Raw genomic sequence first — 17,399 nt, 5'->3', positions numbered from 1 at the left:
TTAAATGCTAGATTCTTGTTGAAATTACGGAATTTAAAAATAAAATGATTTTATCATTGTTTATGTTAGTTAGTTGTTTTTGCGACTAGGTGAAATGAGGCTTTTGTGTGTGATTTGGTGGAGGCAGAGTTCACAGGAAGAAGATGCGTTGACATGTCAGAATTGCTGTGGACATGTTTGTCGTTTATTTTTCTGCCATTGATTTTCGAAGGAAGGTGCTTCAAATGTAATTAGCATGTGAAATACAACGCTCATAAACATTTACGAATATATTTTAATATATTTTAATATAATATAATGGAAATTGAGGCCGGGCCATGAGGACTTTTATATGATGTTGCTGTAATGGCGAGGGTGCATTTAAACGGGAAGAATTTATTTTAAGAAAATTATTACCTTTATTCAAGGTAACTGTGTTATACAAACTGTCTTAAAACGCTCGAAAATAAACATAATAGTTAATATCCCTCGTCAAAGTTCAGAAATGCATTTAGAAGCGGAATTGTCGCAGCTTTTTGGTGTTTATGAAGTATCACGAATCGACTCTCTTTTGAGTGAAACTTTTCGAGTGTAGAATTGCACAGAAGCATGTATCGGTTCATGACACATAGACTCTGTGTGCATTTATTAGCTTAATCAGAGTATCTAGAAGAAATGGTGCGACTAGAGGACGTGGCGAATGTAGTGCTCAGGGTGCCCAGCCTCCTTGTCCTGGACCTGCTCTACAAATGCGACATGGAGACTTTCACCCATCATCTCAAAGCAAGCAGTGAAGACATGCTCTTCAAGTACAAATACATCCTGTGGAACATCTACTACCTAGGTACAGCCTAAACTACTTTATTCTGATGCTTTCTTTTTCCCAGACATGTTACAGAAATATTAATAATGTTATAAATATCCTCCCAAATGACAAGAAGTTTTAAAAAATAGTGTGCTTTTTACTAATTAGGTGAATGTGCTCACTTAATTTTTACATGAGGAACTTGCTATTATGGGTCTATGGGACATTTACTTGATCCTCACTGCTGGCCACCAATTAACAAAATGTACTGGACAAAAACACCTCATCAATACATGTACATAAGGCCTGCACTGCATAGTGACCTTATATAATAGTTTACCTCTGATTTAACTAAAAACTTTATACTCTATTAAAAACATGTTCTTTTAACTTGGTGCCTTTAACAACCATTTTTTGTTTGTTTAACATTGATTTACAGCCGCTCAGGTGGCGCAGCGGTAGAAACACACGCTCTTCACCAGAGCTGAGATTTCGAATACATCGTATCGAATCTCAGCTTTGCCTGCCGGCTGAGGCTGAGCGGCCACATGAACAACGATTGGCCTGTTGTTCAGATAGGGGTGGGATTAAGCCAGATGGGGACTCTCTTTCTCAGACTAGTGCGATTACGACCTCTTCGGGCTGGTTGGTGGCGCCTGCACGGAGATGGGAAAGAAGTGCGGTAGAGGATGTGGCTCTCCGTACACAGCGCTTTACTGCACTGCACTCCTCAAGTGTAGGTGATAAGATGTTCGATTGCTGTGCACGTGTCGGAGGGGGCGTGGAGCAGCCTCATCCTCCCCAATCAGGAGCAGGGACCAGCATTAGTGAGAGGATGATTGATGGGCAGAAATTGGATGCGCCAAAGTGGGAGAAAGGAGGGGGGCAAAAAAACAAACATTGATTTACATTGAGGATTAATGATAAGTAGAGAGACAGTGGGGCCAAAAAGTATTTAGTCAGCCACTGATTGTGCAGGTTCTCCTACTTAGAAAGATAAGAGAGGTCTGTAATTTTCATCATAGGTACACTTCAACTATGAGAGACAAAATGAGAAAAAGAAATCCAGGAAATCACATTGTAGGATTTTTAAAGAATTTATTCGTAAATTATGGTGGAAAATAAGTATTTGGTCAATAACAAAAGTTCAACTCAATACTTTGTAACATAACCTTTGTTGGCAATGACAGAGGTCAAACGTTTCCTGTAAGTCTTCACCAGGTTTGCACACACTGTAGCTGGTATTTTGGCCCATTCCTCCATGCAGATCTCCTCTAGAGCAGTGATGTTTTGGGGCTGTCGCTGGGCAACACGGACTCCACAAATTTTCTATGGGGTTGAGGTCTGGAGACTGGCTAGGCCACTCCAGGACCTTGAAATGCTTTTTACGGAGCCACTCCTTCATTGCCCGAGCAATGAGTTTGGGATCATTGTCATGCTGGAAGACCCAGCCACATTCCATCTTCAATGCTCTCACTGATGGAAGGAGGTTTTGGCTTAAAATCTCACGATACATGGCCCCGTTCATTCTTCCCTTAACACAGATCAGTCGTCCTGTCCCCTTTGCAGAAAAACAGCCCCAAAGCATGATGTTTCCACCACCATGCTTCACAGTAGGTATGGTGTTCTTGGGTTCTTCTTCTTCCTCCAAACACGACGAGTTGAGTTTTTACCAAAAAGTTCCATTTTGGTTTCATCTGACCACATGATATTCTCCCAATCCTCTTCTGGATCATCCATATGCTCTCTGGCAAACATCAGACGGGCCTGGACATGTACTGGCTTAAGCAGGGGGACACGCCTGGCACTGCAGGATTTGAGTCCCTCTCGGCGTAGTGTGTATACTGATGGTAGCCTTTGTTACTTTGGTCCCAGCTCTCTGCAGGTCATTCATCAGGTCCCTCCGTGTAGTTCTGGGATTTTTGCTCACCGTTCTCATGATCATTTTGACCCCACGGGATGAGATCTTGACCCCAAGGGAGATTATCAATGGTCTTGTATGTCTTCCATTTTCTTACAATTGTTCCCAGTTGATTTATTCACACCAACCTGCTTGCCTATTGTAGATTTACTCTTCCCAGCCTGGTGCAGGTCTACAATTTTCTTCCTGGTGTCCTTCGACAGCTCTTTGGTCTTGGCCATGGTTGAGTTTGGAGTATGACTGTTTGAGGCTGTGGACAGGTGTCTTTTATACAGATAACGAGGTCAAACAGGTGCCATTAATACAGGTAACGAATGGAGGACAGAAGAGCTTCTTAAAGAAGAAGTTACAGGTCTGTGAGAGCCAGAAATCGTGCTTGTTTGTTATTGACCAAATACTTATTTTCCACCATAATTTACGAATAAATTCTTTAAAAATCCTACAATGTGATTTCCTGGATTTTTTTTTCTCATTTTGTCTCTCATAGTTGAAGTGTACCTATGATGAAAATTACAGACCTCTCTCATCTTTCTAAGTAGGAGAACCTGCACAATCAGTGGCTGACTAAATACTTTTTGACTCCACTGTATATACATTTAAAAATTTGATTGATTTCAAAGAAAATAGCTCAAAATACACAGCAGTGTAAAAAGGTGTAGGAGAAAATAACTGTATATAAATTTATTTTGGTGCACTTAAAATTTTAATTTGAAATGTTTTGAAACTTTATTTACTATTATTAAGTATTTATTTCTATAGGAAAATTGGCATCAACATAATTCTTAAAGTCAGGATTACACTTCTCCATTTTGCCAAGGCAGTGTTAATATTTTATATTTAATTAATTTTAAAAGCTATACCACCACAATCATTTCAAACAAATCATTTCTCCTTCTTTGGATATGTAACAATATAATAATCTGAATGTTTAAGTTTAAGAGACTACTTTTGTGTACTGTCTGTCCACAGGTAACTTAACAAGCACTGTGATCCTGTTTTTGCCCCTTGTACACATAGTCCAGCTTTATCTGCATGTTCTTACTGCCCTTCTGCTCTACATGGGCCATCATATGTCCAGGTGAGATGTTCACACCTTATCCATCTAACATGGGTGTCACATGTACAGTGTTGTTTTTTAATGATTTTATACAAAGTGCCTTGCAAATGTATAACAGTACATCAAGCAGACAATAAAAAATGCTGTTGTGAAAAGCAACTAGATAGCTGCAGGATGAGCAAAGATCCTAAAGTGAAAAATAGTGCCACAAACAGCCTATGAGGGCTGGGAACAAGAACGCATTAGCTGCATTTTCAATTATGCATTTACTGGTATAGCTTTTATAATTTTTCCCTCTTATTTGTACCCAAGAACCTGTGCTAAATTTGGTTACGGTGGTGTGTATATATGTATTATACTAAATTTTTTTGTATTTTTTTTTATAGAGAATATGTGCTGGTGGAGGGTCAAGATGGGTTTGATGCCTCACTCTTCCTGCATCCCTCTGCTTTGAATCGTTTTGTGAGGGCACTTACAAGTAGGTACCACACCCTATCACTGAAGATTTATTTGATTTATTATTAATATTATTTTTTTATTATAATTAAAAGGTTGGGGGGGGGGGGGGGGGGGGTGTTAACAATTTTTTTAAACAAAACACTTACTTGTGTTAAGAGTTTTTATTAATATTAGCCATTAATTATTTAGTTCCTAGTACTGGATTTGATGTTATTCTGACAGTGTTACAAAAAGCTTTATTTATATTTACATTTTTAGCATTTAGCAGAAAACATTTTCTTATTCTATAGCAAGTAGACAGCAGTCTAGGAATACAAATCTGCTGAATCCCTTTTAGGACAAATGTATAGGTAGAGTGTAAGTGTAGGTAGGTTTTTTTTTTATTAAATAGTGTAAAGGATTAGTAAGTACATGTTTATTTTAAGTGCTTAGTAAAGAGGTGGGTATTTAATTATCAGTTGAGGACTGCGAGAGATTCAGATGTTCAAACAGACAGGGTCAGTTCATTCCACCACCTGGGTGCTAGTTCAGAGAACAGTTTTGATGTGTCTTTTTTTGAGTTATGAGTGGTGGATCAAGATTTACAGGAAGGGTTGGTCGTCATGGCTGGATTACTGACCGGGCCAGTGGGGCCAGCACCCAGGGGCCCTTGAGGTCAGGGGGCCCCGGGGGGGCCCTGGCCCAAAACATTTTGCGATGCCTATCAACGTTTATGATACAATATATTTTTATTTCTGAGGGCCCTCCATTTTAAGGATCCTCTGACTATTAGGGACTTTGACCCCAGGGCCTCTTGGGGGCCCTAGCCATGCTTTTGGGGGCCCTAGCCATGCTTTTGGGCCCTAGCCATGCTTTTGGGGCCCCTAGCCATGCTTTTGGGCCCTAGCCATGCTTTTGGGGGCCCTAGCCATGCTTTTGGGCCCCTTATGAAAATGGATGAGGCGTTGTGGCACTGCTCTGACTTCGACTTCTGGCTATTAGGGGTCCTAGGAAAGAGGGGGGCATATTTTTAGAGGGCCCTGGTTATGAGAGCCCCTACCAGGGGGCCCTAGAGAAGAGCAGGACATACCATTAGAGGGCCCTTGATCACGAGGGCCCCTGCTATGGGGTCCTTGACTTCCATAGAAGTCGTTTACCATGGCTCCTTGACTTTCTAGGGACCTACAAATTGCCAGGCAAGCTACCATATTTCATAACAGACGTTTTGTTGCAAATATGCGATTCAGGCCTTTACTTAATGTTTCTGAATTTGTATTGTTTCAAAATTATTATGTTCAGTTTCTCTTAAGCGCAGAGACACAAATTAATTTAGCAATTTTGCAATTATTTAAATTTAAGACAAGCAATTTCAAGCAGTTTGAATGCATACACACACTTAACTGAGCTATTTGATGTTCTTTTCATGCCTGACAATATGTCCAACAGTGAGCTCACTTTAAAGGCTAACTCACTCGCTGCAGCATATCCTTCAGATCTGAACATGAGCCTGGCAGATGAATTGATACAATACAAATCATTCATAACAGAAAAAGAAAAATGTCCTAGTAAAATGCTCAAAACCATGATAAATTTTAATTTACAGTCAACCTTTCCAAATGTCTACATAGCACTTAGACTTTTTTTGACTGTGCCTATATCAAATTTTTGCCCAGGGGCCCAGACCATCCTTAATCCGTCCTTGTTCGTCGTTGAAGGAAAAATGACAAGTGATGAAAATGAAAAGTGATGGTAAAGTAGGGTGATGTTAAGATCAAGATTTGAGGATGGTCTGTTGAAGACCAGGTTGAAGATGCCTCATTTGTTTAATGGAAAGCTGTTAAAGATGAGGTCAAATGATGAAAGAAGAGAGAAAAGAGAGGAAGGCTGGAGCTTGTCAGCAGGAAGGTTAAAGTCTTTAAGAAGAGTTTGAGGACTCCCATCTACACACAATCTACACAATAATGTGAAGGGTTATTGGGAAAGTAATGGTAATGGTAATAGCATGACATTCAAAAGATATGTTAAGGTGTGAAAGGCTAACAGGGGTAAAGTGCCATTTTTTGGCCTAGAGCAAACATGTACCACCACCCTGCCAAATTTACCCAGTAAGTGGAAAATAGGGAGAGGCAGAGAATAGGGCTGTTGGTGTAGCTGAGTGTTCTCTAGTTATCCATGTCTCAATCAGTGCCAGGTGAGATGAAGTCTGTGTTTTGGACAGCTTATTGCCAGTTGCAGAGCCCACCTTTTACCACTTTAGATTGAGGCAACAGTTGGGGGTAGATAAAGTAATAGTTTTAGTCAAACTAAAACAGAAAGTATCCTTTAACAAGAAGCCTACATTTACCAAGAATAGAAAGTGTAAACAAATTGAAGACACCAGCACTGCAGTTGACTTAAAGAATGCTTCCTGTTTTTATCTCTCGTGCTTGCTCGTACATGTAACCAGAAAATAATTAGAAGATTGCCAGCAGGCCGTTCTACTGAAATGGATTTATGTTCTCGGGAATTTAAATGGAATAATCTAAAGTAATTTCTGCAGTTGCAATATTTTATTTATTTTTATTTAAATCTTGCCCATGCTTACAAATCTCATTATGTTTTGGTTAAGTAATTATTTTAAAAACTTTTAAAAAAACAATTATCCTGGCCCTTTTCTGGATACATCGCCTAAAACCCCAATCCCCATGTTTTATTTTTATCAACCACCTTATTCTGGTCAATGTTGCAGCAGACCTGCTTTCACCGGTAGACACTGGACGTAAGACCCTGGACAGGACACCAGTTCATCACAGGGCTTCGGCCATCAGATATATACCCCTTGGACATAGTCAGTCTTGTATGCGTCATCACTGCTGAGATTTGAATACAGAACTCAGTAGTGGTTGGGCCAGCACAATAGAGCTCCCCCCAGTATAACAATGTAAACCTGAATTAAGAATTGGGTAAAGTAAATCACCTAAAACATTAGTGTTGTCCCTTATTGGAGCTGCCAATCATTATATAGGGCTCAAAAATGTAAGGTCATACTCATGTTGGCCATTACCAAACAGTTAAACAACCTAAAACATTTTTTAAAATCTGCTGTTCCCATTAATATGGTGCCAAAGGAACAGACAATAGTGCTGTAGAATGATGTAGAATATATTTTTCTGATCAGTTTCAAATTAGAGCATCTATACTATGTTATAGCAGTAGGTAAAGTATATGGACTATAAACCATGAGCTAGTTGGACATCACATCCTGAAACCATGGGCATTAATATGGAGTCATATAGTTTTCTAAAAAGGTCTTCCACTATACTTTGGACTTTCTTGTGTGAATTTGTGCTTATTCTTTCACAAAGTTGTGAGGTCAGGCACTGATGTTGCTTCAGATGACCGGTCTCGTAATCTTTAATTCATCTCAGAGGTGTTCACTGTTCAGGTCCAGGCTCTGTTCAGGTCACTGTTGTTCCTACATACCACACTTGTAAAGCCACGTCCTTATGGACCTCTGATCTGGACCATCTGATATGGATTTTAGACGCCTGTGTCTATGGGGAGTCACTGAAACCCCTAGACTTGATAGACAGGAAAGGTGTCCACATATTTTTGATCTAAATGTATGTTATTCTGCTCATATGTTCACAGGTCAGATCATCATAGCGACACTGTGTGCGTTCCTCATGCGGACTCGTCGTGTGTGGTTGTTCTCGGCACACTTGCTCCCTCTGTTGGCACGTCTGGGTTCAGTTTCTCAAAACACAGCCCTCACGCTCACCGCCGTTTCCATGGGGATAACCGCGGTAGAGGTTGCCATCTTCCTCCTCATGAATCTTTTTGTGCCATATAGACTGGCCAGAGCCGCCTACAGAGAGGTAACACAGATACAGGTAAACATAGTTGTACCTGCACACAGAAGTACAATCAAGCATTTGTTATAGCAACCTTGTCTGAGGTCAAACTGACAGAAGTCCTTCTGATCCAATATCCAGTATTGGCGTGGAGTCTTAATCTAATCAACTGACATATTTTATCTCAAAAAATTATGGGAGTTTGACATGAATGAGACAGGGCATGCCATCATCATGTCTTTGATGTTATATTACTTGTATGCAGTTAGTCAACATGGTTACTAAGTTAAGATCAGATTGGCCAACATTCTAAGCTTTGGCACTGGATTGAAATTTATAACTGAAAAACATGGTATTGTCTCTCGGGTGGACCCTGGGCACGCTTGCTAATTATTTTATTTCTGTTTGATTTAGCCTTGTTGGTGTTGAGACAATTACTGGGGGAATTACAGCAAAATGGTAGTCTTAAAAAACAAATGATACCATTTACTTTATGTGGGTGTTAGTACTTATCATTTTACAGGGCATCAGCAGGAGACAAAACTAATCAGCTACTGGTTAAGTAACGTACTTTATACCAGGGTTTTTTGCTACCCGTCAAAAAAAATGGGTCACAGAGAAAAATAATAATAATTAAATAAATCAGTGTACTTTCAAGGTTAAATAAGACCACCAGACCAATAAGGTGCTTATACACCTGAGCCAAGGACACAAGACATTTAAGGACATCAGTGGCACGGTGGCTCAGTGGGTAGCACCGTCGCCTCACAGAAAGAAGGTCCTGGTTTCTATTCCCAGGTAGAGCAGTCCGGGTCCTTCCTGTGTGGAGTTTGCATGTTCTCTCCATGTCTGCATGGTTTTCCTCCAGGAGCTCCAGTTTAAAGACATGCAAGTGAGGTGAACTGAAGATACAAAATTTTGAGATTGAACTACAACTGTGAAACCAGTAATTACCTGTCCTGTCATGAATGTAACCAAAGTGTGTAAAACATGACGTTAAAATCCTAATAAATAAATCTGATGTCATAAAAATTTGCTCAGCAGAGTAATTTATTACCATCCAAATGCAAAACTATTATTGCTTTTGGGTTATTATGCATCCCTCTAATAAATAAAAACAAACTGAATAGGCCTATATATATAATTTCTGAATTTTGTTATCTTAATGTCTCTTTTAGGTGATTGATTTGTACGGACTGTTGGCCGTGGGCGTGTCTCTGTGGCACAGATTTTGTGTGCCAGTGTTGTTCACTGTGTTCTGGTTTGTGATGTTTGGGGTTCAGCTTTTCTCCAATGCTGCTACCTACACTGTTAACCATGAGGGGCTGCTGCTTCACATTCTGACCAGGTAAATAATTATGAGAGCTACTGTACTTAACAAGTACTCTCATTCACTTATGTACACACAGTAACTAGAACTGTTATACATTTGTATGACCAGTTGGTTGTATGCTAAATGGGTGCTCCGGCTGTTTGTGTGTGTTTGTTGAAGTGTGTCTGAGTGCTGTGCCAGCCCCTGCTCTCTGCTAGGTTTGACATTTGTGGTTTCTTATTTGGCTTTGGGTCTTCTGAATCTCTGCAAATTCTGTCTGGGAGGATTTACAGCCCTACAGAACCACAATGTCATGCACAGGTATGTTCATGTGTTTGTGTGTGTATGTGTGTAAATACATTTATTTTGAGTGAACACATTTCATATCTAGGTTTGTGTTGTGTGTGTGTGTGTGTGTGTGTATGATATAGGGGTGTAACAGAGGGTGTGACTTTGCTACTGCTGGCACTGCAGACTGGCTTGCTGGACATGCCAGCCCTGCAACGATGTTTTCTTCTCTTCATTATCCTCTTCATTGTCCTCACTTCCACCCTGCAGAGCATGAGTGAGATAACTGAGCCTGTTGTGCTCGGACTCGGGGCTAGCAGAAACAGGTAGCAATTTACCATTTCAGTTTTTACCAGTCATTCTATAACATATATGTCACCTCCAACATAATCAAACATTTTATCATTAAAGGAAGCCTAGTGGGCAAAGCTTTGGGCTATTAATTGAAAGATTGTGGATTTGAATCCTGGCTCTGTTATGCAGTCACTGTTGGGCCTTTTAGCAAGGACCTTAACCCTATAAATATCCAGGGGCACCTTACAATGGCTGATCCCACGCTCAGACCCCAGCTTACAAACAACGAAGAAAGATTTTAATTGTACTGTACACATGTATGTGTTTATATGACAAATAAAGGCATTCCATATGCCCTAGATCAGCTGTCTTTTTTGCACAACGGACTGGTTTCATATAAGATAAAAATTTACGGACCGGCGGGGTCGGGAGGATTCAAAATACTGTAGAATAACAATACTGCTCACAAATGAGCTTTTTTGCAACGAGACGCTGCTTCCACCTGGGGGTGATATGAGATGATAAACACCCGTATGTTGGAAATGGAAGCGGTGTTTTCATTGCTGATGTAGCGATCTCTGATTATTTATTCTTTCTGTGCGGCCTGGTAAAAAATGGTTTGGGACCACTGCCCTAGATTATTATTTGGCATGATTGGCCAAATTTGTAAAGCTTAGAAAGTGATTTTATCTTAAGGTGAAAGGGTCATGCTCCTTTTTTATTTGATAAAACTCATGCTTCTTGTTTATTTGGCACACCACTGTGGAGTATTTGTGGTTTAAGCTCAAAAGTTTAAATCTCAGCAGGGTGATGCACCTTTATAATCAAAATCAGCCACAATAATTGCTTATTCAGACATATTTTAAGATTACTCTCAGGAGAAAAGATACATGTTACAATAAGATGCAAATCATGAGCTGAAGTGATCCGTCCATAGGTCTGTATGGAAGCATGTGCGGGGACTAGGCGTGTGTTTGTTCCTACTGCTGTTCCCGGGCTTCATGGCTTATAAGATTTTCCAGTTCTTCCACATGGACTTCTGGCTTCTTATCTTGGTTTCCAGCTGCATGCTGACTTCACTGCAGGTACGATCATAAAATAAAATCCATGCTTCACTTTGTGGTCTGGGAATTGTAATGATTTCTGCAACTGTTCATTTGTTCTGATTAAAACACAGTCATTAGTACTTAGAAGTTGGAAAAAACAACAGTAGTGGACATTATGGAAATGTAAAGACTAGGGATGCATCAATACCATTTTTTCCTAACCAAGTACAAGTACATGTATTTTTGTACTTACCGATACCAACACCTATTTAGAATGATGGAGTTAATGAGTTGGAGGTTAATAAATATTTTTGCAATGTTGGTGTTTTGTTGTTATGTTTTGTAGAGAACGATCAGGTCAGAAATACTGTAAAACGTGTGTGTGTGCCGGTGTATTCTGATATAAACTATATTATCCCCCTGTCCCACCTGTTTACACTCCTCTCCTGCGTTTCCCCTCGCACCGTATCCTGCGTTCTCATTGGCTGTTCGACATGTCACTCATTCCCAGTCGCACATCTCAGATCAGATATCTGACATGCTAGAAAACTCGATACGGTCGGATCGAGTTGTTGGATAGTTCACACTTAGCGATCGAGAGCCGAGTTTTGATCGCCGAGCGAACGCCGAGTTGCTCCCGAGCCGGCAAATCTAGCGCCGACCAGTCGCCGAGCAAAAATCAGGGCAAAAATCGTGTAGTGTGAACTAGGCATAACGCAGCAACGTGCACTAGGCACACGGTATCGGATGTTTAGTATCGGAGCCTTGTTTGCGATACCAACGATACCAGTATCGGTACTCATGCATCTTTAGTAAAGACTGCTGTGACAGTTTTATCTTACAAGTATTTGTAAACCATTGACTTAAACTATGTACATGCATATCATAAAAAAATACATTTAGGAAAGTAATTATTGAGTAAAGACTGGTTAAAGAATAATTATTATTCTGTTCTACACTGTCGAGTCATGGTATTATGACCACCAGCAAATATCCAGAGTAACCGGCGTGTGCAGCATGGGCAGTAGCTAGACAGAATGGGAGTGACTCAATAAGGTTCTGGTAGGTTGTCACAGGTATCTGGAGCCATGCTGACTGCAGTGCATCCCACAGTGGCTGGAGACTTAAACTCAATTGAGTTTAAGTCTGAGAAATTAGGGTGCCAGGGTAGTACTTGGAAGTCTTGGTCATGCTCTTCCAACCAATGTTGGACCTTTCTAGCCATGTGACATGTCTCATTTTCTTGCTGGAAGATCCCATCCACCCCAGGGAAGACAATCAGCATGTATGGGTGTACGTGATCTGCAGGAATGGTTTCATACCCAAATCGATTGAGAGTGCCTTCCACACCTTATATACCCACCAAGCCAGTTCACGAAACGTGACTTTCTTCATGAGCTATGCACTGCAGACGTAGAAAGTAGGACGTGGTCCTAATAATGTGACTTGACAGTGTATTTTTGCTAATTTTTTTAGGAAGGGGAGAGGTGCTGAAATTGTTTTTTAAAATAATTATAAAGCTATTATATTAAAATGTATGAAAGCTTATCTTCGTCCAATATGTACATGCTGGCCCTTCAGCACTGGATTACTTACTTTACTGGACTGGGTTAACAGTTTTGCATGCTTACTGAATGAAGGTTTCTTCATAATGGTTCAAAATTTAGTAGTCTGAACTGTAATTGTATGTGTTGCAGGCGACCTGCACCCTGCTGGTCTACTGCTTGTTTATGGTGGAGGTCTGGCGTAGTACTGCCCTGCCCGGTCTTGATGAGGTAGTGTATTACATAAACGGTGTGTGCCGGGCTCTGGAGTTTACAGTGGCAGTGTGTGTGGTGGCGTACGGGGCGTGGGAGTCCTTGTGGGGTGAGTGGAGCTGGATAGGGGCATCGGTCATCATCATTCATTCCTACTGCAACGTGTGGCTGCGTGCCCAGGTGGGATGGAGGAGCTTCCTGCTCAGACGGGAAGCTGCACGCAAGATCAACTCACTTCAACAGGCAAGCGCTCAGCAGCTGCAGGAGCACGGCGATGTTTGTGCCATTTGTTTTCAGGTAAGCATCAGGTTTAACTACAGGACAAAGTGCTTTGGTTATATAAGGAGAAGAGTGTAAAGATGAAGAAATGTTCCACTGACTAATCACTATTTGCTTGGCAGCCAAAATTAATCACCTGTTTAGCCAAACATAAAATTTTTACGTGTCAGCATAAACACTTGTTTATTATGTTTTACACTGAAACCATTCCTAAGTCATCAAACACATTGTTTGACCAAGCAATGCTATTTGTAGATAAATAATTATAACATTGTTATCCAAATTTCTGCATTGGAGCAGAATCAGGTCATCTCAGTATTTCTTTTTAATGTACTGGTACCGTTACACAAAATGAGTGAGCTTGTGTGTTTATTTATTTATTAGGATTTTAATGTCATGTTTTACACACTTTGGTTACATTAATGACAGGAACAGTGATTACTGGTTACACAAGATATATCAGTTCAAGTCTTTAATGTCAATCACAGTCATGGACAATTTTGTGTCTCTAATTCACCTCACTTGCATGTCTTTGGACTGTGGGAGGAAACCGGAGCTCCCGGAGGAAACCCACACAGACACGGGGAGAACATACAAACTCCACACAGAAGGGACTCGAACCCAGGACCTTGCTGCTTGCTGTGAGGCAATAGTGCTAGCCACTGTGTCACCCAGCATGTGTGGTGTAATGATAGGAGCCACACTGCTGGTAACAGCAGTGCCTAAGTTCCAGGGGTTTGAATTTTGGGCTGGGTTTACAACAGTGGCGATTTCTCTAAGACTGCAAGGGATGCTCAGCTTCCCCTAAAATGTAAAAAATTAAATGGTCAAATATGTACAGTTGTGTTAACATTTCATTGACTACAAATGCGTTAGAACACGTTCATCTCGAAAACGAGTTCGTTCAGAATCAGCTACTTATCACAAATCGACTGACTCGATTTTGTTAACTTCTCATACTTTCCCGTAGCGTCAATGCATTTGCCCGTAGAAGCTGAGCGTCTATTCACTTCAACGGTACTGCATGGAACGTTTTTTTCCTTGCTTCGAAACTCGCCGGTCATTGGATAAATGCCACGATTTTGTCCCGTCCCCGGACGCTGAGCGTCTCTGGGGGTGAATGGAGCTGTGGGCGGGTCTGGACGCGGAGCTTCTGCAAGATGATTGGAGGATCATTGGAAACGCTGAATCCCGTTTTGATTGACAGCTATTTTGAGATCTGCACCATCAGTTAATCACTCGGAGCTTCAGTCCCATCGCGGATTTTGCGAGTGAAGTCCAAAGACAAACTGCAACCCATTTCAGGCCATTTTCTTGAAAAGGAACGGAGGGCAGAATTTATGTATAAATAAATTGACAAATTTTATGATGTAAGCCGACAATGAGCTTCCCCTCTTTGAAAGACCAGCAGCCACCACTGGTTTACAAGTACAGAAGGCGCATGGCATAATATGAACCTAGCCATTGGGAGGACACATATTGGTCACCCCTAGTGCCTGTCCTAGGGCTGTGTCAGGAAGGGCATCCAGCACAAAAACTCATTGGCAGGAATTGTACAACAGGTAGAAATTGTATGGTTTTTTTTTTTTTTCATTAATCCTTTATTTGAATCTTTGAAAGTCCAACCACTGAGGCAATTGGGTGATTCAGCAGTCTAGTACTCTAGCTCACTACCCCAGAGACTCAACTCTTTGGTTTGAGTCTCAGCAGTGCCACTGCCCACTGCCCTGGCCATGAGCTTAACAGACCTCCTCAACCAGCAAAGACATCGTGCGGCAGGCAGAGATCACTAAAGTGTGCAGGGATATTAAAAATCTCTAAATTGGATGCAGGAAGGGGGGAATACAACTAATCAAACTAAATTGATTTTTTTCTTCTCTCCATATAGGATATGACATCAGCTGTGATAACCCACTGTGGTCATTTCTTCCATGGAAGCTGCCTAAGGAAGTGGCTGTATGTTCAGGAAACATGCCCCATGTGTCACAATCCCATCAGACCATCTACAGCCATGCCATCACCTCCTGCTGATGATACCCATCCTAATCCAGCTCAGCCAGAGCCTCACCCACCTCATCCCGAGCCTCCTCCTGAGCACACCGACACCCAGCAAGAAGAGCGGGACCCCTGTGGAGATGAAGTTAATTCAACAGATGAGGAGTCTGAGACATCATCCAGAGAGGACAATGTACAGAATCTGAAGTGTGGGTCCAGTGTAGACTCTGAAGGCATAGACAATGTTATGCTTAGCTGTTCATCTAAAGAAAATCACTGCACAGAGTCCTGCAGGAACACCGAGCTGAGGACAAGTCAGTCTTGTGAAGAACATTTAGCAATAGATGCTGAAAGAGAGCAAAGAACAGCTAATGAACTTTAACATTGCTACGGCCTCTCTGTCTTCCAATGAAAGCTACAGTATTTGTCTATTTATTTTTGATGTACTAGTCTGGTACTAAATATCAGTAGCAGACCAGTGCTGGCATCAGAGGATGCACATTTTAGGATCAATGTTGGCTGAGTTATGGGTGGGCCCCATATCCAAAATCCTGCATCATGTATCGTTGAAGTCAAAAGTTTGCATACTGGCATTCGGGTAGTGCAGCAGTCTGTTGCATTAGCCCATTGCTGTTGAGACCCAAGTTTGAGTCCTAGGCCTGATCAGGTGCCTTACAGACAGCACTGACTGTGTCTAAAGAGAGAAAAGGCTAGATGGGGTACCACAACAGCGACTCCTAGTGTGTCGTCAAGGTGCCAGCTCAAGCGACAGAGGGAATGCTTGTACTATAGTGTGTGTTTTTTTTTTTGTTGCAAATAAGTTTACATACACTTGTAAAGAACATATGTCATGAAATCCAATGGTTTCTGCAATGGTTCTTTTTTGAGACTTAATGATTACACATACTTGTTTGTTCAAAACTTAGAATAATAATGGGTGGTGTAGAAAATTGCAGCACTGCCTCCTAATTCCTTGTTAGTGTTTTTGATTAACCACAGAGTCAGACTTATATGTGCCCATAGGAGTAAGCTAGTTTGATTGCACTCAATAAAAGTATTTGGAACTGTGGCGGTTTTCTTTACCACATTTGGGGAAAAAGCCCTCTTACATCACGCTAAGAGGAAATTTGTTCAGGTGGTCAGATGTAAATCTTGTAATAATACATTAGAAACTGCTGAAACTTGTTTTGCACATTGTCTTGGACTTGAGAGCTTTCTTATTTTTCTTAGAAGAGATCTTCTCTCGGCATAAGATGAATTTTGTTGTTCCAAAGAACATTGTCTGTGTACTTTTTATGGGTTCAGTCCAACTAGCTAATCTTATATGGGCAGTTCTAGTCAGTCATAATCACTAATAAAAACTGGAAGGCCGTGGGCACTTGGTTGCCACCATAGTCCAATGGGCTAGCTCACCACCTCTGAGCTCTCAAGTCTCCAAATAGAAGACAGACATGACTGGCTGTGTCTGAAGGGAGGAAATGGTCGAACAGGTTTCTCATTGCTGTTGCAGTTGCAGCCCTTGGTGGCTGGTCGAGGTGCCTGCACAAGAGATGGTTGATTTATGATTAGTAGGGCATGACTCTCTTGCAGGATCAAACTACGAAACTAAAATACAAAATTTTTAAATCTGAATTGCTGTATGTGTGATCTATTTAGTCATAGAAAAAGAAAACATTGTAATTCCTGAACTGTCATTAAATACATCAGTTTTGACCTAGAATGTGTCATTTTATTTTCATTTTGCTTGTTATAATTTTATTAAAAATTCAACTATATTTGCATACAAACTAATCATGTTCCTAGATAAATGAAACCTCTTTCTCCTGGGCCATGTTTCTTTGTCTTTCTCATCTTTTAGTCATATAATTCAAATTGTAAAGGTGTGATTAATGCATCTCTACTACTTACAAAGCCAATAGAAAGGACGGAAAAATGAAGGACAGTTGGAAGACAACAGAGAGGCCGTATGCGAAGCTAAAGCTACCAAAAACTTCCACAATAGTTTTAAAGTGACGTTTTATTTTGCTGACCATGTGTTAGGACCTCTTTATCTCATATTTCATTTGAGTTTAATGTGAAAAGCTTTAATGTGACATTTTGCTGACTTTTATAATAATATAATTTTTATTGTTCTTTCTATTACAAATAAAGTTAAAATATCTGTAGAATATGAAACAGAATTGTTGAGATTCCGATCTTGATCTAAAAAAATAATGAAAAAAACAGCACCTGAAAACATGTCTGAACTGCAGTCCTTGTTCTATTTGCATTTCTCTTTTTAGTCATAAATATGAACCCTGTGTTTCTCAAATGCATATAATTTTTGTGCTAATTGACTAGCCAAGGTTTTTGTTGATCATCTTATAACCATTAAATTCTTCCCAATGCACTTTCA

General features: G+C 40.6%; 1 protein-coding gene across 1 annotated transcript; it reads left to right on the top strand.

Moving 5' to 3' along the window:
• The first annotated feature begins 648 nt into the window (after positions 1 to 648).
• Positions 649 to 17,129, top strand: zmp:0000000662 (RING finger protein 145). The gene is made up of 10 exons (XM_062995066.1): positions 649 to 823; positions 3,675 to 3,783; positions 4,149 to 4,240; positions 7,831 to 8,072; positions 9,212 to 9,381; positions 9,526 to 9,666; positions 9,777 to 9,959; positions 10,865 to 11,012; positions 12,671 to 13,027; positions 14,898 to 17,129. Exons 1-10 carry the CDS (start codon positions 655 to 657, stop codon positions 15,384 to 15,386), a joined length of 2,100 nt encoding a protein of 699 aa, XP_062851136.1. The 5' UTR covers positions 649 to 654; the 3' UTR covers positions 15,387 to 17,129.
• The last annotated feature ends 270 nt before the right edge of the window (positions 17,130 to 17,399 follow it).

Source organism: Trichomycterus rosablanca, chromosome 5 (genome assembly GCF_030014385.1).
Source record: "Trichomycterus rosablanca isolate fTriRos1 chromosome 5, fTriRos1.hap1, whole genome shotgun sequence".
NCBI classification, from domain to species: domain Eukaryota; kingdom Metazoa; phylum Chordata; class Actinopteri; order Siluriformes; family Trichomycteridae; genus Trichomycterus; species Trichomycterus rosablanca.
The sequence above is the reverse complement of the archived record's forward strand: the minus strand, read 5'-3'. Positions and strand labels throughout refer to the sequence as shown.